Below are 23731 nucleotides of genomic sequence, written 5' to 3'. Positions count from 1 at the left end.
GCTCTGAAGAGGCTTGGGGAGGCTTCCTCAGCACCTAAAAAGCCTGCCTGTGTGTCTTTGTGCTGAAAAAATCAGCACAACATGCTTTAAAACATGATTTAAAATTGGCTTCATTCAAAAAAAGAGATTTCTAAAGTGCTTTGCAAACTGTTCCCTGCCTTCCTCCTCGTTTCCTGAACCTAAGGGGGAAAAAAGAAAAAATATCCCCCTCTAGTGGCAGAAGGCAAAATAGCAGCTTCCCATTAGTTTCTATGGACGGAAAAGAGCAGATATGGATTAAATGGTTTTCAATGCATTTCTATGGGAAATGCAGATTCGACCTACGAACTTTTTGACCTAAGAACCACCTTCCAATACGGATTAAGTTCGTAAGTCGAGACCCCACTGTTCTTTTCAATGAGTTCAAATGCCTCAAAGTAAACCATTTATAATAACCCTTACAGACTTACAATTCCACTAAGGCTAGCTTTCTCGGTTTTCTTGCATGACAGAAACGATCAAACCTTGCAACCCTGCTCTTCACCACTTGTATCTCATTTGCATGTAGAAAAGTCAAAAGCATGACAAATTGTGGGGGAAAATTAAATGTATCAATTAGCCATTAAACACTTTTCTATAAGAATGACCAGCATTCTATTAGTGGTGCCATCTACAACGTCATACACAGAACACCCCTAAAATAAGTATTTGCTTCTTATAGTTCCATATCACCAAATTCAAAGTTGGTTTCTCATCTTCCTAGACTTGTAATGATCATAGAATATAAAGAAAATCAACATTATACAGGAAGCGAAAACCCACCAATAGAATGTTTGACGCAGATACCTTTTCTCGGGGGCTCGGGGGCTCTGGTGAAGAAGCATTCTCAGAAGATTTAGCTTCAGGTCTTTTCCGTGTCATAGACACAGGCTCGGCTTCCACACCATCAGGCTCAGTAGGCTCAGCCTTCTCTGCCTTCTCATCATTTTCAACAGGCTCACAAGAATCTTCTCTCAAAGGTTCGTTCTCCTTTTGGGACATGACCACACCATACCCTAAGTGTATAAATGATTTTTGTTACAATTTAGGAAAATTTCACACGATGCACAAATGTCTTATGAATTAGGTCAGAACAATGAGGTTTTTCTGGAAACAACTGGACCAAAGGTAGAATTTTTTTCAGTGAGCCTTTGAATATTAGGAAACTGCTACTGCTCCACTTACATGGAGATAAAACTGGGAGGTTTTTCCTGATATTCAACCAAAAGTCATCTTCCTGTAACTTGAAACATTATTATGCCCTGATGTACCATCATCTTAGAACTGCAGAGCTGGAAGGGACCCTATGGATCATTAAGTCCAGCCCATGTCAAGGAGGCAGAGTGGGGAATTGAACTTTCAACCTCCAGCTCCACAGCCAGGGATCCTGCACTCTAGACGCACAGATCCTGCCCTCCTCCTTTCAAGTATTTAAAGAGTGCTCCCATATTTCTCCTCAGTCCTCTTTTCTCAAGGCTAAAGGTGCCCAGCTCTTTCAGTCTCTCCTCACTGGGCTTAGTTTCCAGTCCCCTGATCATCCTTGTTGACCTTCTCTGAATTTGCACACCTTTATTTGCAAGTATCAGCAGTCCTTTTTCACCTCAGTAACCACTACAGTAACCATGCACAGACTATATTATACTGCCAATAAAAATTTTGCAGTACAGTTGCTGCAGTGAGTACTCTGCACAGGGAAATGAACTGTAAACTCTGCCTCTCCTTCTCTGCCAATACTTCTCGTTAACATCTTTAGTTTTGTTCAAAAAAAAACTAGACTAAAAGAAAGGAAGGCCCTCTATGGGCATCTCTTTATGCTACTCACAGTTAAATCAGAGGGTCCCCCCCCCCCCAAATTGGCCCTTTTCCACTAATTACGTATTTTTCCATAGCCTTTTTTACTCTTAGAAACACTTTTTTTTGTAAAATCAATCAATCAGCACAATTTAAATGGGCAATTGTGAGTAAACATGGATATGATAGTGTTTTTAAAATATAAATAATGTAAAGCTTTTGACCTGACATGTTTTAAAATAAGAACAAATGGTGCAATAAAACTAGTTTTCATATAACATTGCCTTTGAACTTGACATCTATGTCCTGCCTTAAAGGATAAAGGATCATGGCTTTAACAGGCTGAAGAAGCTTCTTCATTGTTTTTCATCTGTATGTAGTTTCTAATGTTTTAAATGTGTTTTAAATAGTTTTAAAATACTGAATTATTTTAGTGTTTTTATTGTTGTACTTCACTCTATGCTCTTAGGATATAGGGCAGATTATAAATGTCCTGAATAAATAAATAAATAAATGCATTTTTTTTCAAATCTGCCTCCACTAGAGATGGACTGTTTGTATTCCTCTCCACCATAGGAAGCCGGGCCCTTTGGACCCACCATGCACAGCTAGCCAATCCACTTACCACAAATGGCCACCCAGCTAAACAAACACCTATACTAAATCAGAACTCTGTTTATTTGCAGTAGAAAATTTACAGTTTACTCTTTTTTTTTTTTTTTGCTGAAAACTCCCATCATCACCCTTAGCAATCATTTTCAGATTCTATAGCCTGTAACTTGCACTGGATCACTTAAACCATCTGAACAACAATGCTATATGTTATGGCCCTTGGTGCAAGACATTCAACTCAAAAGCAAACCTCTGAGATCAATACCTTTCACTCTTATTTCTGCGAAGTACGGCAGCCTACGCTTTCAAGCAAAATGGGGTTTGCTGTAAATTGTAAATGTATTTGTTGTAAATGCACTTGGAGGCTTAAACATTAGGCATTTTAGAACCTACACATTATTTTAATTACAGTATCAAGACAGACTCATGTCCACATCCAACTAGCATGTCAGGGAGGGGGCAGATAACAGACATATAGCTTACATTTAGTGTACAGTGGACCCTCGACTTACAGACTTTTCAAGTTACAGACTTCTCTGGCTGCAAAATTTAGGTTCGACTTGCAGCCGGAGAATCGACCTACAGACCAGAAAAAAACAAAAATGGAACAAAAATGGAACAGAAACGGCCGGTTAGGGGATTAATGGGTTTTCAATCCATTGTAGGTCAATGGAGACTCGACCTACAGACTTTTCGACCTGCAGCCACCGTTCCAATATGGATTAATTCAGTAAGTAGAGGGTCCACTGTATACACATGTTAATAATTAGAGTGGTTTGAAACTGACTGTAAAACAATTAGATGAAGAAAAAGTGTATCAATAATTTTATTTATTTATATAGAAATGTCGGAGGCATTCAAGAAAAAAAATGAACAACCATCTGTCTGATCTGCTTTGATTTGGATTCCTGCATTGAGCAGGGTGTTGGATTCAATGGCTTTTATAGGCCCTTTCCAACCCAGTTATTCTATGATTCTATAATTTATTTTAGATCTATGCTTCCTTTCTCTTATTATAAGGATCCAAAATGTCTCACAAACAATTAAAAAATATGAAAAAACCCACAATGATTGAAATCCTGTTGTAGAAGTTATATCAGCAGGAAATGTGGAAAATTTTTGGAAAGAAAACATGTTTAATTGTTGTTCCCTGAAGGTCCTGTGGCTCCTTGTGGAATCAATTTCACTGTCCAGAAGCTGTTTGGGGTCATAGGACAGGAGAGGAAAGTCTTTAACAACCAAAACCGGCCACTGTTGTACTTGTGGAGGCTATTTTTTGCTAATTAAATATCCCCCCCCCATCCCTTGGCCTATACAATGAAAGAGATTCCACAGAAACCTCAGGACCTTCAAGGAGAGAAACTTAAAATGCTTTTTTTCTGAAAGAAATCATCCATGCTGATGTCATCATCCTCATAACTTATGGGAACAGGATATCAGCCAGTAAATTAAAACATTAAAAGCAATTTTAATATAACCTTTACAATATTCTGCATATATTCTAATATTAATAATTTAACGATACTTCTAAACCCAGCTTAAAAACAATAAGGAATAACATTCCACCATAAATTATGCAGTTGCAGCAGATGTGTTTTTAATCACAATAACAAACAACCTCAAAGAAAACTTACACAATATTTTATTTTTATTTATTACCATTTTAGTCTATCTTTCCATTACAGAGAAGTACTCAATACCACCGATTACATCATCCATATAGCTAAAATTCCTAAAGTCTATGTGGTGAAAGCTGAAAAATATCATGAAAAGTAAAGCCATCTTGTATGCATCTTCTGCATTCAAATCTGACACTGGGCATACATGTACAGCAGTGGCACAAATGTGTGTGCCCACTTTAGGCTGCTGCACCAGGAACACCCATTTCTGGTGCGTCCATGGTGACATATGCCCAAGTTACAACATTATTGGACCACTGTCAATTATTTGGATCATTTACAGAAGTGTTCTTGTCAGTTCCTAGTCTACGGTTGGTTGGGACAACGCCTTATCTTTTGCCATATCCAAACTCTGGACATCCTTACAGAGAATATACAGTGGACCCTCTACTTAAGGAATTAATCCGTATTGGAATGGTGGCTGCAAGTCGAAAAGTCTGTAAGTCGAATCTCCATTGACCTACAATGCACTGAAAACCGATTAATCCCATAACCAGTGGTTTTTATTCTATTTTTATTCCATTTTGTTTTTTTTTCTGGTCTGCAAGTCGGTTCTCTGGCTGCAAGTCGAATCTAAATTTTGCAGCCAGAGAAGTCTGTAACTCGAAAAGTCTGTAAGTCGAGCCGTCTGTAAGTCGAGGGTCCCATGTACTGGGAATTGACCTATCCACTTCCTCCTTGCTGTTTTCCATGGGCTTTACTTTATTTTAATCTTGTTATTTATTGTGGTTCATTCTGACTTTATTTTCATTCTTTTTCTTAGCAGTCTTGAACAAGAGAAGAAAAAGAGTATAAGTATTTTTAAGAGTACTGTATAAGTATATTTAATTTTAAGAGCATAAGTATCTAGTGCAACGCCTCTTCCCACCTAGATCTACCCAAATCACTTGTTCTAGCCAGGAGGGGTAGCTGAGGGGCCTAATAGAAAGAAGGGAGGGCCGGACAGAAAGAACAAGAAACCCGGCCTTCTCAGCGGTGGCCTCTCACCTCTGGAACAGTCTACCCTTAGAAATCTGCCAGGATCCCGCGCTGGGTGTTTTTAAGAGCAAACTTAAGACCTGGCACTTTAGGCAGGCCTTCCCTCCTGTTACCTAATCTATTTTTTGCCGCCTTGAATGATATTAATACTGTTGTTTTTATTTTAAATTGCTTTTACTTTTATGTATTGTAGTTAGCCACCCAGAGTAGACTTCAGTCTAGATTAAATAAATAAATAGATAGATAGATAGATAAATAGATAAATAGATAAATAAATAAATAAATAAATGTTTAAATAATACATTTATTAGCCTACAGTCTTGAAGAAATTGAGACCCTCTGCATGTTTCATTCTTCTTTTCCTACTCAGTCTGAGAGCAGTGACAAAATCACACCAAAGAAGCCTAATAAGTCCTTTCTCCCACATCAATTACACATAAGCACTGCAGAATGCCAGGATCCTCAGCACCACCCAACCATCATCAAAGCAAAGTGGACGGCAAGACACTGATAAGCAATGTTAACTGGGATGTACTGACATTGCAAAGAATGCAATGTCAGTTATTCTAAGAACTGACCAAGACACTATGTTTACGTCGTCTTTGGTGTAAGAATGAGGTGTCCCACAATTTTAATCCAGAAAAACCTTGCATCTCAAAGAGAATGGAAGTCTCAAATAACTTTGATATACTGTATCACAGCACTTTTCTAAGCTGATCCAGAAATAAGTTTCTGTTTCAGGGCAAATATATTTTTAAGTAGGAAAAAGGAATCATAAGTAGCTGCTATTTTGATATGCTAATATTATTCACACAATCTTTTGTACATTTTTGACCTCACAGCATCCTTTGCATATAGAGATTAGTTTAGAGTAAGTCATTACTTACATCTCTATCCTATCATACTCATCAGAATTCAGGGCAGCCGACATCATTTTTGTATTTCTCATTTCATCCCCATAATAGCCCTGTGAGGCAGGACAGGCAGAGAGAGGATGACAGGCTCAAAGTCATCCAATGAGTTTTACAATTCAGATGGGATCTGAATCTAGACCAGGGGTCAGGGAACTTTTTTACGCTGACATTACCCCCTTGATTCGAAAGGAAGGAAATCATACATTATTCGAATTAAAACTATTATGGAATCTACACAGGATGTACCGAACTAGCAGGATGCACCAAATTTGATAAAGATGTGCACTATTTTTTGCTGGTGTGGTATAGGGAGTAGTAAGGTGTCCAACGTGCCTAGCAAGTTGCATTAAATTTTTGCTAGCTCGCACAGGATTTAATCATCATTAGTGGCTGCCAGAGTGGTGCTAGCAATGACATGCGTGCTAGAGACAGCCAACGCAGAAGGGGGGGGGCTTTCCCTACCACTTTAATCACTCTGCTCATTACCCCCAGGATTTTCACTTTTACCCAATTTGGGGTAATTTGCCCCTGTTTCTCGACCTATGATCTAGACCTCCCAAGTCCAGGTCTGAACACTCTAACCACCAAACCATGCTAAGGATGCCAAATTAAATGGATGCCCCTCAAGTATCCTTCAGCTTGGTTCATCTTTCCTTCCAGAAATCCTATTCGTTCCTTTAATTTATATCCCCCATTTCTCTCTATTAAGAGGACTCAAGGCTGCCTACAAAATGTTTGAAAGATAAATACAGCTAAAAATATAATTAGTTATACGTGGCGTGACAAATTGCAAATATTTGAAAGGCTGTCATACAGAGGAGGAGCAAGATCTGTTCTTGATCATCCCAGAGTGCAGGGCACACAACAATGGGGAGTTGGTGAGTGTCCCAACACTGGAGGCATTCAAGAAAAACTTAGCTAATCACCTGGCAGATATACTTTGATTGTATTCCTGCACTGAGCAGGGGGTTGGACTTGATGGCCTTGTAGGCCCCTTCCAACTTCACTTTTCTATGATTCTATGATTCAAGTATCCGATTTGTCAAATTTCAATTCTTCTTACACACATCTGGTGTGATATACATTATCATATTGACCTTTCAGCCAACCATTAGTGTTACACATTATAAAATGACATCAGTGGGTGCTATCCACCGAAGAGAACACACTGTCAAATCGTCGTTTAGTCGTGTCTGACTCTTCATGACCCCATGGACCAGCGCATGCAAGGCCCTCCTATCTTCCACTGCCTCCCGGAGTTGTGTCAGATTCATGTTGGTTGCTTCGATGACAGTCCAACCATCTCATCCTCTGTCATCCCCTTCTCCTCTTACCTTCACACCTTCCCAACATCAAGGTCTTTCCCAAGGAGTCTTCTCTTCTCCTCTACACTGCTTTGACACTGTCAAATAGAGAAGTATAAACCTGGATGGAGATGCAGCTGAAAACCTTTCTCCCTCCAACTACTGGTCATCTAAGGCAGTGGTTCTTAACCTTTGTTACTCGGATGTTTTTGAACTGCAACTCCCAGAAACCCCAGCCAGCACAGTTGGTGGTGAAGGCTTCTGGGAGTTGCAGTCCAAAACCCCTGAGTAACCCAAGGTTAAGAACCAGTGATCTAAGGGAGACAGAGGGGGAGCAACTCTTTTTTATGATTAAATCCAGCTGTATAACCTGCTGAACTTTATATCAAGATCTAGTGCTCCTGTTTGATATTTTTCTTCTTCCTCTCAACTCCTTCTCCTTCTGCATGTCTTATAGCCAATATTTGCTGTGAGATACTTTCAGAACCTTTCTGGGTGAACAATAGAATGGAGTAAAAAAAAACCCACTTTTATTAGAATGAACTAAGCTGGAAAGACAAAGTCTCTGCTCAGAGAATATACAGAAGACAAGTGCAAAAAACAAATGGAATTGTGGGGTAGGGGAAGTTAGCTGCTTTGGAAAACTATATTCATATATGAATTTTAAAGATGCTTGCAATAAGGACTATATATGAACACTAGTATAGTTTATTCAGAAGTACAAGCCGTGAGTATGAGAAAGAAGGCAGGCAACAATCTTAATTCAGAACACTGGAGTGGCAGGCACCTGGATTCCTGCTTAGCACAGTAAATTGCAGAAGAGTAGTCCTAATGAATCAATGGGGATGTATGTACTGAGTCAACTCTTCCATATGTTCCATTGATTCAAGTGGGTCTACTCTAGTTGTGGTGGTGGAAGAGACTCTTGAGAGTCCCCTGGACTGCAAGGAGAACAAACCTATCCATTTTGTAGGAAATCAACCCTGAGTGCTCACTGGAAGGACAGATCCTGAAGCTGAGGCTCCAGTACTTTGGCCATCTCATGAGAAGAAAAGACTCCTTGGAAAAGACCCTGATGTTGGGAAAATGTGAAAGCAAGAGGAGAAGGGGACGACAGAGGATGAGATGGTTGGACAGTGTCATCGAAGCAACCAACATGAATTTGACTAGACTCCCGGGAGGCAGTGGAAGACAGGAGGGCCTGGCGTGCTCTGGTCCATGGGGTCACGAAGAGCTGGACAGGACTAAACGACTATACAACTCTAGTTGCAACTTTTACACACACACACACACACACACACACACACACACACACACACACACACACACACACACACACACACACACACACACACACACACACACACACACACACACACACACACACACACACACACACACACACACACAGAGAGAGAGAGAGAGAGAGCTTTCTACCTCGGATAAGCCGTCCCACTTGCCCCGACGGGCGTGCCCCCACTGGCTCGGTTGAATAGAGGCTGCAGGCCAAAACAGCTCTGGCTGCAAGTGGGCCGCCGTGAAGCTCTCTTTCCTGGGAACAAGAGGCGCCCAGGATCGGTTCTGCCAGAGCTCTGATGGGATTGGGGGGGAAAGGCCTGAATCGTAGACCATGCAAACACCGGGAAGGGGGGAGGAGAGACTGAGAGAGCCAGGGGCCGACTTCTCCTTACCTACAGGGCAGGCTCCGGCCGAGCCTCCTTCTTCTGCTTTCCGCCAAGGGGAGTCACGGCCACGTCTCAGCAAGGCGTCAACATGCGCGCAGAGAAAGCATTCGGCGATCGTTCCTCCACACCGTAGAGACGAGGGGAAAGAACGGCTTCCACACCGAAGAATCCTGCAGGTAGCGGAACTTGCGTCATCGCCTCGTTTCCCCGCCTCCATTTGAGAATTGCGCCTGCGCAGTAAAGAAACAGAGGGCCGGCTGAAGTGGTGGTTTATGCCAGGAAAAAAAAAATAGCAGGTGTGGATCTCCTCCTTTCTGTGTTGGGGACCCAAGAAGGAAGATCTCCGTTGTGTTGTGGGCATAATGGAGTCACGATTAATCATCAGCGGTTTGACCTTTTGAAAGGGGAGAGTGAAGTCACGGCGCACGATTTTGACGTCACGGGTACTCGTTGAAGCTGTTTCCTGCAAGACGATCGGTTGTGGAAGAAGGGCCTGTTTTTTCGCTCAGCCGAGAGTGACCTTAGAGGTCCCACAAGCAAGGTGGCGGGATTTACTGGACCGTGGGATGTGGAAGGGGGCCCGTGGGCTCGTTGCTTGTGCGCCTCAGCGCGGCCGGGAGGGTAGGGGGGCAGCAAAGTCTTTAAGGTGCCACAGCGTTTTTGTCTGTCTTTCTGTCTATCTATAATTTATCTACCCACCTACCCAACTTTGGGTTTTGCCTGACATGTTTGTTTTCTCTTCTAAATCGACATGTTTTGCAAGATAAGGAAGAGGTTCTGATATTTCGTTGGGTTGGAGCAGAGCTTGGTCGCATCTGCCCGTGGCTGAGGTTAAAACCTGCTCGTTCAGGGTGGAATGACTAGAATTTCTTGTTTTGAAAACATTTTGACTCCTTCCTTTTCTAGTACTTGAAGTATAGTCTTTGAAAAATCTTTCAAAAAGGTAAAATAATGTTATTAAGATATTGTTCCACTCTTAGGAAGGGGTCCATAGAATTACTCGGATTTTCAAAGGGGCCCTTTACCTAGAAAAGATGAAGAAGCACTACCCTCAAATTTCTTCTCTTGGAGTCTTTGGAATGAATTTACTCCTTATTAGGAATGAGAGAGCTTTGGGCCAGACACCCGTAAAGCTTGCCCCTTTTCTTTTTCCCAAGTTGTAATATTAACATGCCTGCTTGGACAGGTCTAGCATTGGCAGCAATCGCCATCTGCCGTAAATAGTCCTTTATATGCTCATCTTTTGGAGTTTCTTGAGAAAAGCAAAACAATATGCAAATGACATTCTATCTTTTTCCTCTCCTGGCTTCATGTTTTTCCTGGTGCATGTGGAAGGAATACAAAATTAGGAGAATATTAAACACTTGTTTTAAACAAAACTTCAGCCATGGTGTAGGGGCATGCAACTAAGTGTTTTTCACATACATGTGTTTCTGTCTTGAAGAGTAAGGTCAGTTCTTGAAAAAAAATTAAAATTAGCAGCTATAATCATTGCACATTTAATTTATTTGTGCTGTATGCAACTGAAAAAATTATGTGCATGCATGTTTAACAGCACATTTTGAGTGCCAGTCATAAATTGTTTTGGGAATCCTTTTGATCCTCCATTTTTTGGTCCACCATTCAGATAAAACAAATAAAACAAGTAAGTACAGTATGTAGACCTTTGTTTGTGGAACTTGTATGATTTATCAAACCAATGAAATCTCTTCAGTTTAAATCTGTTAAATATACCACGTGTTTTAAGGTATTCTGAATCTTATTTTAAATGCCTGGTGCCACAAAGAGACAGTGGTGCTGCACATGCAACCCTGTTTGATAAAGCTTTTTTCGTTTTGATGTCAGGTCAATTTAATATTACGCCAATGATTCTCTTTCTGATGCTTGAAACGGGCATCGTGTTATGCTTGACTTTCAGTTACCAAAGCATGAGCCACAATGCAGAGAAGCTTGCATTGTACTAAGAGTCCACAAATTTTGATTCCCTCACCATGTGGTGGTCAGAGGCATTTTTGAAATAAAAATAGCAGTGGAGGATGATAGTTCAGGTTGTAGAATGACGACTTCCTAGTTTCGTGAAAGAAAGGAATTTCCAAGGAAGATTACCTTGAGCATCACAACGATAGGCTTACTGTGACATCAACTGATCAGCATCCTGGTTCTCTTTATTTATATCTAAAATGTTTTGACAAGTTAAAATACTGTATGAACAAAGATAAGGAGAACAAATTGGGTGTGATCCTACTGTCAAGACTTTTGGGAGTGCCTCCCAAGAATCTGTCCTAAGTTTACAAAGTAGTTTGGAAACCTGATATTATACCTTCTGAAAAATTAAATCCCAAGAACATATGTTCCCTGTTTCCCATTTTTAAATAATGTGTTTGCCCCCTTCTCATTCAGTGCTGTGCAGTGAACTAAGGCATGCATATTATTCACAGAATTGGGAGCTCAAAGGGGTAGACAATATTCTGTATTTTCAGAATATGATGCATAGTAAAAATAAATATTTGAAATGATTAAAGATATGGCAGTTAGCAGGATATATGGTTTGTATCCTGGTTTGTATATTTCCATATACATACAGTCTCCTCCCATGCAAACAGCTATTTTGCTGTTCATTGGCACATTAGGAGCAGATTTCTTCAGTGGCAGGAAATTTGTGTCAAGCAAGTTTCCTGTATTTGAGTTAAACACAAGCTCTTGAAATTTGTGTCTGCTGGAGATAAAGAAGTGAAAGTATTTACAGTCGAAAAACAACATTCAATCAAATGTCACCATTCAATTAATATAGAAAATACTTACCTTCTGCTATCTCAAGACCAGACACTCATATGCTCTATGCTTGGATTTTGCTTCCTAATCTCCTTATGCAGTAATATTGTTTACAAAAACATTGATGAGACTGTGAAATCTTGTGTAAGTGCTCTTTTACTCTGATAGTTGTGATGATTTTGCACTGCATAAAATTGCATAATATTGCATACAATGATGTTAATAAGCATTAAGAGCACTATGAGCAGGACATGTTCTGCTTCTGCATACATGCACTCCAGATTGTGTGCATGATCATATGCAAGATGCATTGTATGGTGAAAATTAAATGTGTTGAGTCGGTGTCAGTCATAGCAGTTACTGTGTGATGTCCATGACTTTAGTGTTTGTGAATAGAGATACTGATGAGCCAGAAAACTGGTGGTTTGTGGTGGAGATGGGCATGAACCCCCCAAAAGTGAACTGGTTTAGAGTTCCTTTTTCCTGTTTGTGCCCAGGGTGGGGCACCTGCTCCTGCCGTCTCTGCTGCCGCTACAGGCACATGTTCAGAGAGAACAGCCAGCTCCTGGCAGGGAAGCCAGGCCTGCTGCCTCTGAGGATAGCACCTGTCCCGGCGGAGGTGGCAAAAGCTGGTAGGCAGAGGCAACAGGGCCAGTGGGAAGGGGACAGCCATCCCAAATCAAGTGAAATGGCGAAGAGAAAAAAGTTCAGTGTTTTGTTTTGCTTCAGCAAAACGGAATCCAAGAATTGGGTCATGAAACAAACCATGAACCAACCCAGTTCACTGGATTTTTTGGTTCGTGATTAATTTCATGCTGATCTCTATTTGTGAATATAGGACATGATGTAATTGTATCCTCCTTGTGTTTTGTGGGTTGCTGTTTTAAATAGTTGTTGTGAAACTAATATAATAACCCTAATTCTTTCCTCCCAAAAGCTCAATAGTAGATGTTTGCAATTTTTCTATAAAAAATTATTTATTTATTTATTTATTTATTTATTTATTTATTTATTTATTTATTTATTTATTTATTTATTTATTTATTGGACTTATATACCGCCCCATAGCGCTACAAGCACTCTCCGGGCGGTTTACAATTTTTAATTATACAGGCTACACATTGCCCCCCCAGCAAGCTGGGTACTCATTTTACCGACCTCGGAAGGATGGAAGGCTGAGTCAACCTTGAGCCGGCTACCTGGGATTTGAACCCCAGGTCGTGAGCACGGTTTTTAGCTGCAGTACAGCGTTTTAACCACTGCGCCACGAATAAACGGTTTTATAGATCAAGCATAAAAAGCTTTGATGGCAAGATGTATGATATAATATATTCTTCAGAGAATATACAATTGTTGTCTGTAATAATCCCAGGTTTTTGAAAGACAGCAAACCCAGATGTTTTCCAGTTGTGAGGAGCAGTTAGATGTTTGTGACCTCCTAGAAATGCAATAAATAAAGTTGCATGAATTAATTTCATAAGAAAAGAGTTACAAGATTCTCCCATCTAAACAGGTATTGCATTTTAATGAGCGGTATTACTATTATCATTTTTAAAAGCAGCTAAAATAGGTGCAGCATGTAAATTAAGTTTGACTGATACCTGACTACAGAGTCATAATCTTGATAAAAATGAGGCAAGAGAAGTAGAAGGGCTTTGTGAGTGATGCAGAAAAGAAATCTTACTAGCAGGGTGGATTTGATTTAAATCAAAATGATTTAAATCACTAGCAGGGTGGACCAAAAATAATGCTTTTTTAAAAATGATGTAAATTTTAAAAATCTGATTTTAATTTTTAAAAATGGGATTTAAAAAATATTTTTTAAATATTGATTTTATCCACCCTGCTAGTGATTTAAATTCACTTGATTTAAATCTAATCCACCCTGAGTTACAGTAAATGTTTATACACTTTGGCCTAAAATAAGAGAAGATGGCATCATATAGATGGCAGAGTGAGAGAAAATATGTTTAAGGGTTTATGTGAGGAAAAGGCAAAAAAAAGAGGCTTGGTCAGTATCCAGAGGGTAAGGTAAATATTATAAAATGCTACAGGAGAGAAAGTACAGAGAATTGGATTTATGAGAGAGATGGTTTAATAAGTAGTTTTATAGCTGATAGGCGAGAGAAATGAAGAAAAACAATGGCTGAAATCCTGTTGTTCAGTTAATCAAAAGACGTAACTTTTAGATGCACTTTGCTGCAAATTAAGACATCTCTGTGGACATGAGCTTGCATGCTAAGTTCTGTAACGAATAATGCTCACGGAGATTTCTTAACTTGAAATGTGAAAATTTATGCCTTTCATGTAACTGCACTACAAGATTTCAGACAATATGTAAAATTTTAAATATAGTTGGAAGTGAAGTTGCTAGTTGCAAGGTGGATTTCAAATTGATTTAAATCACATCAGATTGATTTTTAAAATTGAACTGATTTAATTCATTACGTAAACCATGATTTAAATATAAAAAATTAGATTTTTTGATGATTTAAAAATAAAAACTTGATTTTTTTTACATTTAATTTGTGATATAAATCATGATTTAAACCAATTTGATTTTTAAATATTGTTGATTTTTATCCACCCTGTTTGGTTGGTATACCGGCAGAACAAAACTACTGTATAGGACACAATGAAGCCATGGCAGACAAGCTGCCAAATCTCAAGCTATTCTAGCTAACATGACAGAAAAAAGAGTGTGTGGTTTCTTGTGTTCTTTGCTTTTAACAAAACATGACAGCAACAAAAGAATGTTTCAACTTTTGTTCCCATTGGATGGAAAATCAGTATGCCAGACTAAGGGCAAATGTACTTCCCTAGCAATACCAGTATGGCTCTTTTTATGTTCTTAGGACAAGCTTTTCACTCATAATTAGGACCATAATGTTTAAAGGCTCTTATGTAACATTCTTGGGGAAATGCTACAATGTTAGTGGGTATACATATATTTTATTTACCATAGGAAACTTCTAGTATAATCTTACAAGTCGTATTGATTTCAATTGTGTTTCCAAGATATTTATAAAAATTGTTTGTTTTGTATCTGCCATTCTGTTTTTAAAGTTCAAGATGCTTTAGAAAAAGTGCAGGATCCAGAAAGGTAAAAAATGGTTGGAAATATGACTATTATTGAAAGGTTATTTATTTAAATCATAGTAGGAAGGTTTTTTGTTTTTGTTTGTTTGTTTGTTTGTTTGTTTGCTTTGAAATAAAAGTATTTTAATGTAGTTGGCTCATATGCATTTCAGGAAAGAAATAGTTCATTAGGAGTGTGGCATCCGCCCAGGTCATGAATATTAATGTGCTATCTGCATGGACCAATGAGAGTGCTGGAGAGGCGGAGTCACGAGATATAAGAGTCTCTGCAGGGGGAGGAGAGAGTTAGACTAGGGATTGGAGATGGGGAGTTTTAGATTTGAAGTTTGGAACTGAGAGAGAGTTTGGGAATACGGCAGAGAATAGAAAGGAAACTTGTTTAGTTGAAGGTTAATAACACAGAACTTTCATTTCTTGTAACAATAAACAATTTCTGCTTGGTTTTAAAATGACACATTTCCTGGACCTTGGTGATTAATAATAAAGAATGTTGATGTTATCAACTTGTGGCAGCGAAATGACACATAGTTTGTGCCCTAGGATTGGGGAAACAACCAAGGGACAGGCGGGAATGTGACAAGGAGTTTTAAGAGGCTTTGTAGATGAAACTTTTTGTATAATAGCAACATGAAGAGCAGTATTTCATATTCAGAGCTGCTGAGGGAAATGCAGAAATGGGATTGGGTCAGAAGGAACCAAACTGCAGAAAGATATAAATGCATTAAGAGCTTAGTCTGTCACATTGTGGCTGAAAATGTTTGGAAGTGCAGTTTTATACGTGCAAATAAATTGGGTGTATATTTGAATACAGTATAACATCTACTTACGAACTTCATCCGTCCCAGAAGATGTTCATTAGTTGAAATATTCATAAGTAGAAGCTCCATTTCCCATAGGAATGCATTGAAAACCGATTAATCCGTTCTGGCCGAAGGGGAAAAAAAACAAAAAAAAAATTGAAAATAAACACAGCAAGTCCCACACTGGAACTGCAAAAAATAAAAAAATAAAAAAACAAACAAATCCAAAATATTTGCGAAGGCTTTCACAGCCGGGATCTAATGGTTGTTCTGGGTTTTTCGGGCTCTTTGGCCATGTTCTGAAGGTTGTTCTTCCTGATGTTTTGCCAGTCTCTGTGGCCGGCATCTTCAGAGCACAGCAACCTGTGCTCTGGTGTAGTTGGCTTGGGAGTGCCAGTATTTATGGCTGTGAGATAAGCTTTTGTCTTTTTCTGTAGATGGGTGATTAGTGTGTATTGTTGTGGGTGTATTGTTGTGCTAAGGGGAAGAACCACAGGAACAGATATCCCCCCCCCTCTGAGATAATTCTTTTTAATTTTTTTCACTTGTTTCAAATGCTTAATTAGTCTGCCTTTTAAAATTATAACCCAGTAGTGAACAAACACTTGTTTTAATAATTTCACTTAGAAGACCTCTCCCCCTGGGCAGGTTTCCTTGTTCCCAAGTTACTGCTTTCAGCATAGCCTTATCTACACTACCCACAAAGCTACCAATCCTCATCTGTCCTTAGTTAAATCTGGCATGGCTTGGACCTGTTGCAAAAAACATAAGCACATAGAGACAAATTCATAGGTTCATTTGTGTTAGAGAAGTCAGGAAAGAAATGATTTGTGCTGCTGTTTTTCCTTCCAGCACTGTGACTTAGGTCCAGGGTTCCTGTGCAACATTCCTATACTTGCAGGGTAGGGTCACTGAAGGGAGGGGACTGATTTTTGTCAATTCCTATTTCCCCCACTACCCCCTGGACAGGTCATGAAAGAGCTAGAGGAACCTCAATGTGAGATGTGGCTGCAGAAGGAAGAGAGAGTCAGCAAATCTTCCACTTTGTGCAGTGCAAGAAACACAAAGTATTTGTATTTTATTTCCCCTTTACAACATTACACTGGCTCTGATAGCTGTTTGTTTAAGTTTGTTCCAAGTCCAGAGAAATACCGTTTTATGCCATTTCATCCTGAAATCTGGTGTTTTAGTTTGAAAACCATAATTTTTGTATTTTTAATAATATTGATTTTTTTTCCTGTTTCAGTTTTTTCCATTCGTTTGATTTAAAAAGTCTTTCAAGTCCTCTTTTTGATGATTCTATGAAGACCTTCTTTGGTGGTGGCCAGCGTAATGCAATTGGTTTCCTTTTCAACAGTTCACATCATCTGAAATTGAATGAGAAAATCACTTTGTTCTAAGCTTCCATGAAGCTCTGTTGCTACCTGTTGATTCTGTTTTTCAATACGAGCATTTGGGCTCTTGAAGATGTGGCCTCCAACTTGACAATTGCATCTGGGTCAAGGACCCTGCCTCTGAAAAAGTCACTTATACCTGTCTTACAAACCTTGACAAAATCAGCAGTACCTCAAGATGTCATTGTGAAGGAGGGCAACTGTGCTTTCCTTGAATGTAAGCTGAACATCAGCCAACATGACTCCATCCTTTGGTACAACTCAAAAGGGCATCGGCTGGCACAAGAGGGAGCAGGTAAGAGAGACATGTTTGACTACCACTACAACATAGCTGGCCCACTGGATAGTGAGGACTGGTGCTATATTTGTATTGTGCTTTATCAGAGCCACAGTTAGAAAAGTAGATATGCTATCCCTCTGTTCAAAAATATCCCCATCAAAATGTAGTATACACAATATTTTAAATTAGTATACGAATTGTGATTTCATCCTGAGCATTGTATCTCAGTGGGGAATCCTATTTATCCATTCATTAGTGCAAGAAGCTGTAGTAACACATGCTGCTGTTTAAAAAAGTGGCAGTCTAATCAGTTTTGCATAATCCTGTTGCAGTAGACTGTTCGTGTTCATTGACATACTTTTAAGGACACTTGATACTTAAATCTCATGTGCTGGTTGCATGAATTTTTCCATGAGCCCGTGTTTGCTTCAGCAAGCTCAGATTTAGGTTTAATACAAGAAAATGAATTATTTACATTGAGCTAGCAGATATTCCAGGTAAATATTCCCCCAAGAGTAATTTATGATAAACAAATGAATTACATTAAATTAAAGACAGCAACATTTAAAATTTCCCAGTCCAGTCTGGCAGATACAAGATACAAGCTTTAAAACTGTAGTTCATCAGTAACAGTTAAAAACTTATTGGAATAAAAAGCTCTTTAAAGGTCCTTTACAACCTGCTAAGGAGGCCAATAAAGAAGGAGCTACCAGAAAAACAGCCTTTATCTCTTATGCCCACTGGTTGTGTAGTAAAGGCATAGTAAAATCTGAAACAGTGACATTGAAGTCTCTTTTGTATTCTGTTCTTTAGATGGAAGATGGTTGACTTCTGAGAGTGCTCTGAATATCACTCATGTAACCTTTGATGACCGGGGGCGATACACATGTGTAGCTATGAATGGAAATGGCACCTTTTATTACTCAGTTACTCTCAGGGTTGTCTCCACGTCTGGGGACATGGGCATTTACTACATGATTGTCTGCCTGGTTGCCTTTACAATCATTATGATCTTAAATATAACCCGCCTGTGCATGATGAGCAGCCATCTCCGCAAGACAGAGAAGGCCATAAATGAGTTCTTCAGAACAGAAGGGGCTGAGAAATTGCAGAAGGCCTTTGAAATTGCCAAACGCATTCCCATCATTACTTCCGCTAAAACACTAGAGCTGGCCAAGGTCACCCAGTTTAAGACCATGGAATTTGCTCGATACATTGAAGAGCTTGCCAGAAGTATTCCTCTTCCACCGCTAATCCTTAACTGCAGGGCCTTTATGGAAGAGATATTTGAAGCAGTCCACATGGATGACCCTGATGAAGTGGGAGATGGTGTGAAAGCAAGCCAGGCCATAGGTACTCAAGCAGGGCTCTATCCCTTAAACCCAGAAATCAAGCGCAGCAATTCGCCAGCTGGAGATTCGGATGATGGCTCTGTGAATGACCACGGCAAAGAAATAGCTGTTGAGGTCTCTGTCCACCTTCAGTCAGAAGTGCAGAGCATTGACACCATGTCCCATGATAGCGTCCCCTCTGTGCCTTCAGAGGATGATACATGTGCTGAATCTAAGTAGAGGAGCAAAGGCAGAATAAAAGCCGCATCTAACTTTGTGAAATCTTCAAGAGAATCGGAACAGCAAAATGACAACCGTAGTCACAAAGACACAAACTCCTGTTTCATTTTTAAATTGCTCTAGATGATGTAATGTGCCAAAACAAATGTAGACTTTCCTTCTCTCATGTATCTTTTAAGGGTCAAAAATCATGTTAGATGCAACTGTTTTAAAATTCTTCACAAGAATTTTATGACAAATACCATTAGGAATATTTTACTCTGTAAAAGAATACTCCTTTGGTTGTTAGTGATTTCCAGCTGTTGTAACAACAGAGAAAGAATACACCGACTTGAATGATATTTGTCATGATTACAAGGAAACTGAAATTCCTGAATGTCCTAAGTGACAAGTCCATACTGTGTGATGGTGTCTTTGAGCTTGTAAGATGCATGTTACTGTATTTTTATGTATATAAGATGATAGTTTTGTCTAAAATCTTTAGACTAAAAATTGAGGGTTGTCTTATACATGGAAGTAAGGAAGGGGGAAAGGGATCAAAGCGCTGCACGATCGCTTTGATCCCTGTTTTCCCCTTTCTTCCCCTTTCTTGGAGCTTAGCAAGAAAAGGGAAAACATGGATCAAAGCGATCATGTGGTGCTTTGATCCCTGCTTTTCCCCCTTCACTTTCGAAGACTGCTTAGCGAGTGGAGGGAGAAAGAGAGATCAAAGTGCTGCATGATTGTTTTGATACCTGCTTTCCCCCTCCACTTTCTTGGCAAGAAATTGGAGGCAAGAAAGTGGAAGGGAATGGCAGGGATCAAAGTTCTTTCAGCGCTTTGATCCCTGCTTTCCCCTCTACTTTCTTGCCTCCACTTTCTTGGCAGAAATTGGAGGTGCAAAGTAGGGATCAAAGTGATTGCGCAGCACTTTGATCCCTCTTTCCCCCTTCACATGCTAAGTGCTTTGATCCCTGCTTTCAGCACTTTGATCCCTGCTTTCCCTCTCCACTTGCTAAGCCCTCCTTAGATTTCTTAATTTTGGGTTAGAAAAGTGGTGGGGGTGTCTTATACATGGGGGCATCTTATACACTAACAAACATGGTATGTTGTAATAGAGGCTACAATAATGTTAAGGGATGGTGGCATTTTAAAATGTATGTTAGTAAGTTATGAAATAACTAGAAATAATCAGTTTCATCTTGTTGTACTCAAAAGCAATACTTGAACTAGAATCACGGGTCCAAAGTTTAACATCTGAAATGTTTGCTTCAGCTGATGGCTGGTTATTTAGTCATTTAAATACAGTAGGCTACCAATTGCTAAGCAGTTCAAGAAGTTCTTTTTCTCTGCATTTCAGACAAAGGATTAAAATACTAGTATTACAAGTCTTCTGTTTTCTCTTGAATTACAGTGTTGACCTGCCAAAGTCCAAGTACTCTGGTGCCATCAGGAATCTTGCATGACAACCACAAGAGCAGTTTAACAGTTCTGCTCCTGAAGAATTCACTGTGACCTCACACATTAAAAAGAAAGAAAGAGAAAAGTTTGCTTTCTCAAGCAGTTTGTTTCTAACAATATTAATAAGTGAGGGGAAAAAACTCCTGTCTAGGGCAGGAGTGGCCAAAGTTTGGCCCTCCAGATATTGAACTCCAGTTCCCAGCATTCTTCACCATTGGCTATTCAGGCAAGGGCTGATAGGAGTTGTGGTCCAGAAATATCTCGAGGGTAGTGCTTTGCTCACTGTTGGTCTAGGACCAGAGTTGCTAATCCATATGCAGAAGATGTGCACAAGAATCTTTCAGTATGGTTGTGTGTTTAATCGGCATGTAATTAGTACGCAGCAGTGTGCAGGTCTGTCCCTATGTAGCTGCATCTGTTAGTAATCATAATAGGGGAAGAGTAACTGTGTCTGGTAGCTGTTCCCCTGTATTATTATTTACACTAACTTATGTGAAATTGGAAAATGATGGAATAACTAGTAGACGATAAAATTAACACATGGTTTCTTTCTTTCCTTCCTTCCTAGCAGAATGTAGCTATCTGTCTGCTTAGTCCAGGAACCTTTTCCTTTCACTTGGTCAAAGACCGGGACACTGTAAGCCTAATTCTATGACATGAGTGTGTCTTTACTGGCTGTTCATTATTCCCAAGAAACACAGGAAGTCAAAGCAGATACTGCTTTCATCCTGGTGCTATTTTTCCCCTTTAAAGGTATTTTTTTGTGATTGGCTTATCATTCAGTTTAAACTATATATGGCCAGTGCTGTAAAAACTTGCCAACAAGAACCTTGAACTAGCAGTTGCTGAAGGAAAATAACCATCATTTTCAAGAGGATCTAATACTACATTTGTGACAGTAGAAGAGAACAACAGACAATAACAGTAATAATATCTGAAAGACTGTGTCCTTTTGCAGTAGCCCCCCCCCAGTGTGTAACAGATAATCTGAGTAAGCAATATTTAAGTGGGGTCACGAAGAGTCGGACACGACTAAACGACAACGAAGTGATAATATTGAGCTTGAATTTCTTTCCATTAAGAAGTCTAAAGCAAAACAAAGATGGTAGAGAGAGAGAGATTACATATTGCTTAAGAACTCTTCACACAAGGATTGCTAGCATTGCCCCAGACATGTTATATTCCTGTAAATCCTCTAGGCATCAAGACATCATTGCAGGAACAGTAGATCTTACCCTAGAACTCTAGTAGCCTGTTTTCTGACATCTTACTGCTGTCCCCTAGAGTCCTCAGAGAAAATGGCCTTCACTAAACCACAGAAGCCTCTGTGCTGCAAGGTCGGAAGACCAGCAGTCGTAAGATCAAATCCACGCAACGGAGTGAGCTCCCATTGCTTGTCCCAGCTCCTGCCAACCTAGCAGTTCGAAAGTGTGCAAATGCAAGTAGATAAATAGGTACCACCACGGTGGGAAGGTAACAGTGTTCCGTGTCTATTCCCGCTGGCCACATGATCACTGAAATTGTCTTCGGACAAATGCTGCCTCTGTGGCTTGGAAACGAGGATGAGCACTGCCCCCTAGAGTTGGACACGACTGGACTAAATGTCAAGGAAAACCTTTACCTTTTAACAGTTCAGGTAAAGCCATTCTTATTTAATGGCTTGCTAGCATAATACTGTACTTTGCAAACAACATATATAGTCCCCAGGTTAGGAAAGAGCTCTTTTATTCTCTGCACATCTTTACAGCTTCCATACCTATGGGCTTTAAAAAGTTTATTGCACATCTTATATCCACCCTAAAGATAGAAGCTATGCACTAATGCTTAACAGGTCCACTTGCATAAACTAATCTGACAGCACTAAGTTATGGAAAGTTATCTGGCAGGCTTGGTGGTAAATATATTCAGCCCAGATTCTGGATCTTAAGAGTAAGCCAATTAATTTCAGAAGCCGCCTTCTGATAATGACCTGTGCGTCTGCCAGATGAAGAAATGCTTAAGCAGAACATTCAAGAGTGTGGCTCTTGCATTGCGCTGAATACTATCATCTTAATTTTGCACAGCAAATGTATCTCTAACCCTGTTGAGTTCATTACTTGAATATTTAATCACACACTCGGCTGTTTTGCATAGAGAGAAGGTCGTGCTCAGAATGTTCCAAAGGCATCAGCTCTTCTAATGCTGGAAGCAAAAGTTTGAAAATATTGAATCCCTTCAATGCACATCCTTAGTTCACACCTTACGGCAATAAATGCTGCAGGCCTGTTCACATTGTGATGCTTGACATAGCAACAGTGACTGTTCTGATTGCTGCATGGATCTCAAGGCCAAAGCAGATCAGATTTTCTTTGTCTCTGCAAAACATGGTATTCTATGTAAAATACTGAGGCACAACTACAAAATCCATGTTTCGTTTATGGTGTTTCCAATCCAAGAGATACATGATAGCACTGCATGATATTTCTGTAAATGAGTAGCTAGCTGGTTTTCAGATAATGAAGTGATAGTGGAGCTGTGTCTGGGACCTGAACAAGGCAATGAAGTACATTGTTTTAACTACTTTGTTTGCTGTGTGAAAAAAATATGTTAATTGAAGTATGCTGTTGTGTCCTTTGGAAATTATGTGGTCATACTATATGATTAAACATAATATAATGAAGGAAAGTTGTACCAAGAATAAGCTCTGAAAGCAAGGGGCAGTGCTGTCTGGTTTCTGGTAGCATGCTTTCTGCAGAGGTAGTGGACCCTGCATATACTTGTTTGCAGGAAATGAATTGTGGTATGTTGCATATAGACACCCTAATTTGCATTTGTGACGTGGAAAGATAGGTTTCTGTTCATTGCAAGAGAATAGGCTCTAGCTTGTCTCTAGTCGTTGCAACAAAAGCAAGACTGAGACTTGCAACATGTTTTCAAGGAGTAGGTAAAAAAAAATTCAAAACTCAAATCATGGTATTTGTGTAGTGTGGATTCTTTTCTAAAATGTCTTTATGAAATATTGATGTCAGAATAGTCATTCATATCAAAAAGCCTGGTAGTGTTTGCAGCTTGAATGATACATGTCAATAAAAATAGGTGACAGCTTGTAATGCTGTCATCTTTCTGTCAATCATTGGAGATGTTCCTTTGTAGAAGGTCTGTGGACCCACAGGGTATAAAAGTTATCTATTCATTTTCAACTAATGTCTGTTGTACATCATGACTTTCTTGACTTGTTCTCTTTGTCCTTGCTGTAAGTAGCACAAAAATCTGCTTTAACTGAAATACTGTCTGAAATGACGCTATTTGTATCGTTCAGGTTGCAATATCAGTTTTCCGTAGCAGCATTGGATTTCATACTTCATATAAAAATAAGATGGTGCTTTTTTCCAGAATAAAATCATTATTATTATCA

The 23731-nt window shown here is 39.5% G+C and overlaps 2 protein-coding genes across 5 annotated transcripts in view; one reads left to right on the top strand and one right to left on the bottom strand.

The window, feature by feature from the left end:
• The window catches only part of FAM114A2 (family with sequence similarity 114 member A2), a 26145-nt gene extending 16782 nt beyond the window's left edge, over positions 1-9363 (bottom strand). Inside the window, exons 1-2 of one of the 2 annotated variants that reach the window (XM_072990033.2) lie at positions 8988-9363; positions 826-1034 (exon numbers count right to left, since the gene is read on the bottom strand). In XM_072990033.2, the coding sequence (XP_072846134.2) occupies positions 826-1034; positions 8988-9363 (585 nt within the window). Of the gene's footprint in view, positions 1-825; positions 1035-7326; positions 7390-8987 lie in introns of those variants that run through there. The other variant, XM_078385614.1, reaches the window with a different exon arrangement.
• Positions 9186-23731, top strand: MFAP3 (microfibril associated protein 3). 3 transcript variants are annotated; one of them, XM_020796964.3, is made up of 3 exons: positions 9186-9277; positions 16899-17341; positions 18140-23731. In XM_020796964.3, exons 2-3 carry the CDS (start codon positions 17059-17061, stop codon positions 18895-18897), a joined length of 1041 nt encoding a protein of 346 aa, XP_020652623.2. In that variant the 5' UTR covers positions 9186-9277; positions 16899-17058; the 3' UTR covers positions 18898-23731. The 3 variants fall into 3 exon arrangements, with proteins under 3 accessions (XP_020652623.2, XP_020652621.2, XP_078241741.1); XM_020796962.3 differs by lacking the exon at positions 9186-9277 and adding an exon at positions 9385-9522; XM_078385615.1 differs by lacking the exon at positions 9186-9277 and adding an exon at positions 9468-10626.

This window comes from Pogona vitticeps, chromosome 2, assembly GCF_051106095.1.
Source record: "Pogona vitticeps strain Pit_001003342236 chromosome 2, PviZW2.1, whole genome shotgun sequence".
In the NCBI taxonomy this organism is placed as follows: domain Eukaryota; kingdom Metazoa; phylum Chordata; class Lepidosauria; order Squamata; family Agamidae; genus Pogona; species Pogona vitticeps.
The sequence above is the reverse complement of the archived record's forward strand: the minus strand, read 5'-3'. Positions and strand labels throughout refer to the sequence as shown.

What these genes read in the sequence shown, in the direction of transcription:
- MFAP3 (XM_020796964.3), top strand. Translation starts at nt 17,059, where the DNA reads ATGAAGCTCTGTTGCTACCTGTTGATTCTGTTTTTCAATACGAGCATT. An exon ending in GCTGGCACAAGAGGGAGCAG is followed by an intron (nt 17,342 to 18,139) that starts GTAAGAGAGACA and finishes TCTGTTCTTTAG; the next exon opens with ATGGAAGATGGTTGACTTCT.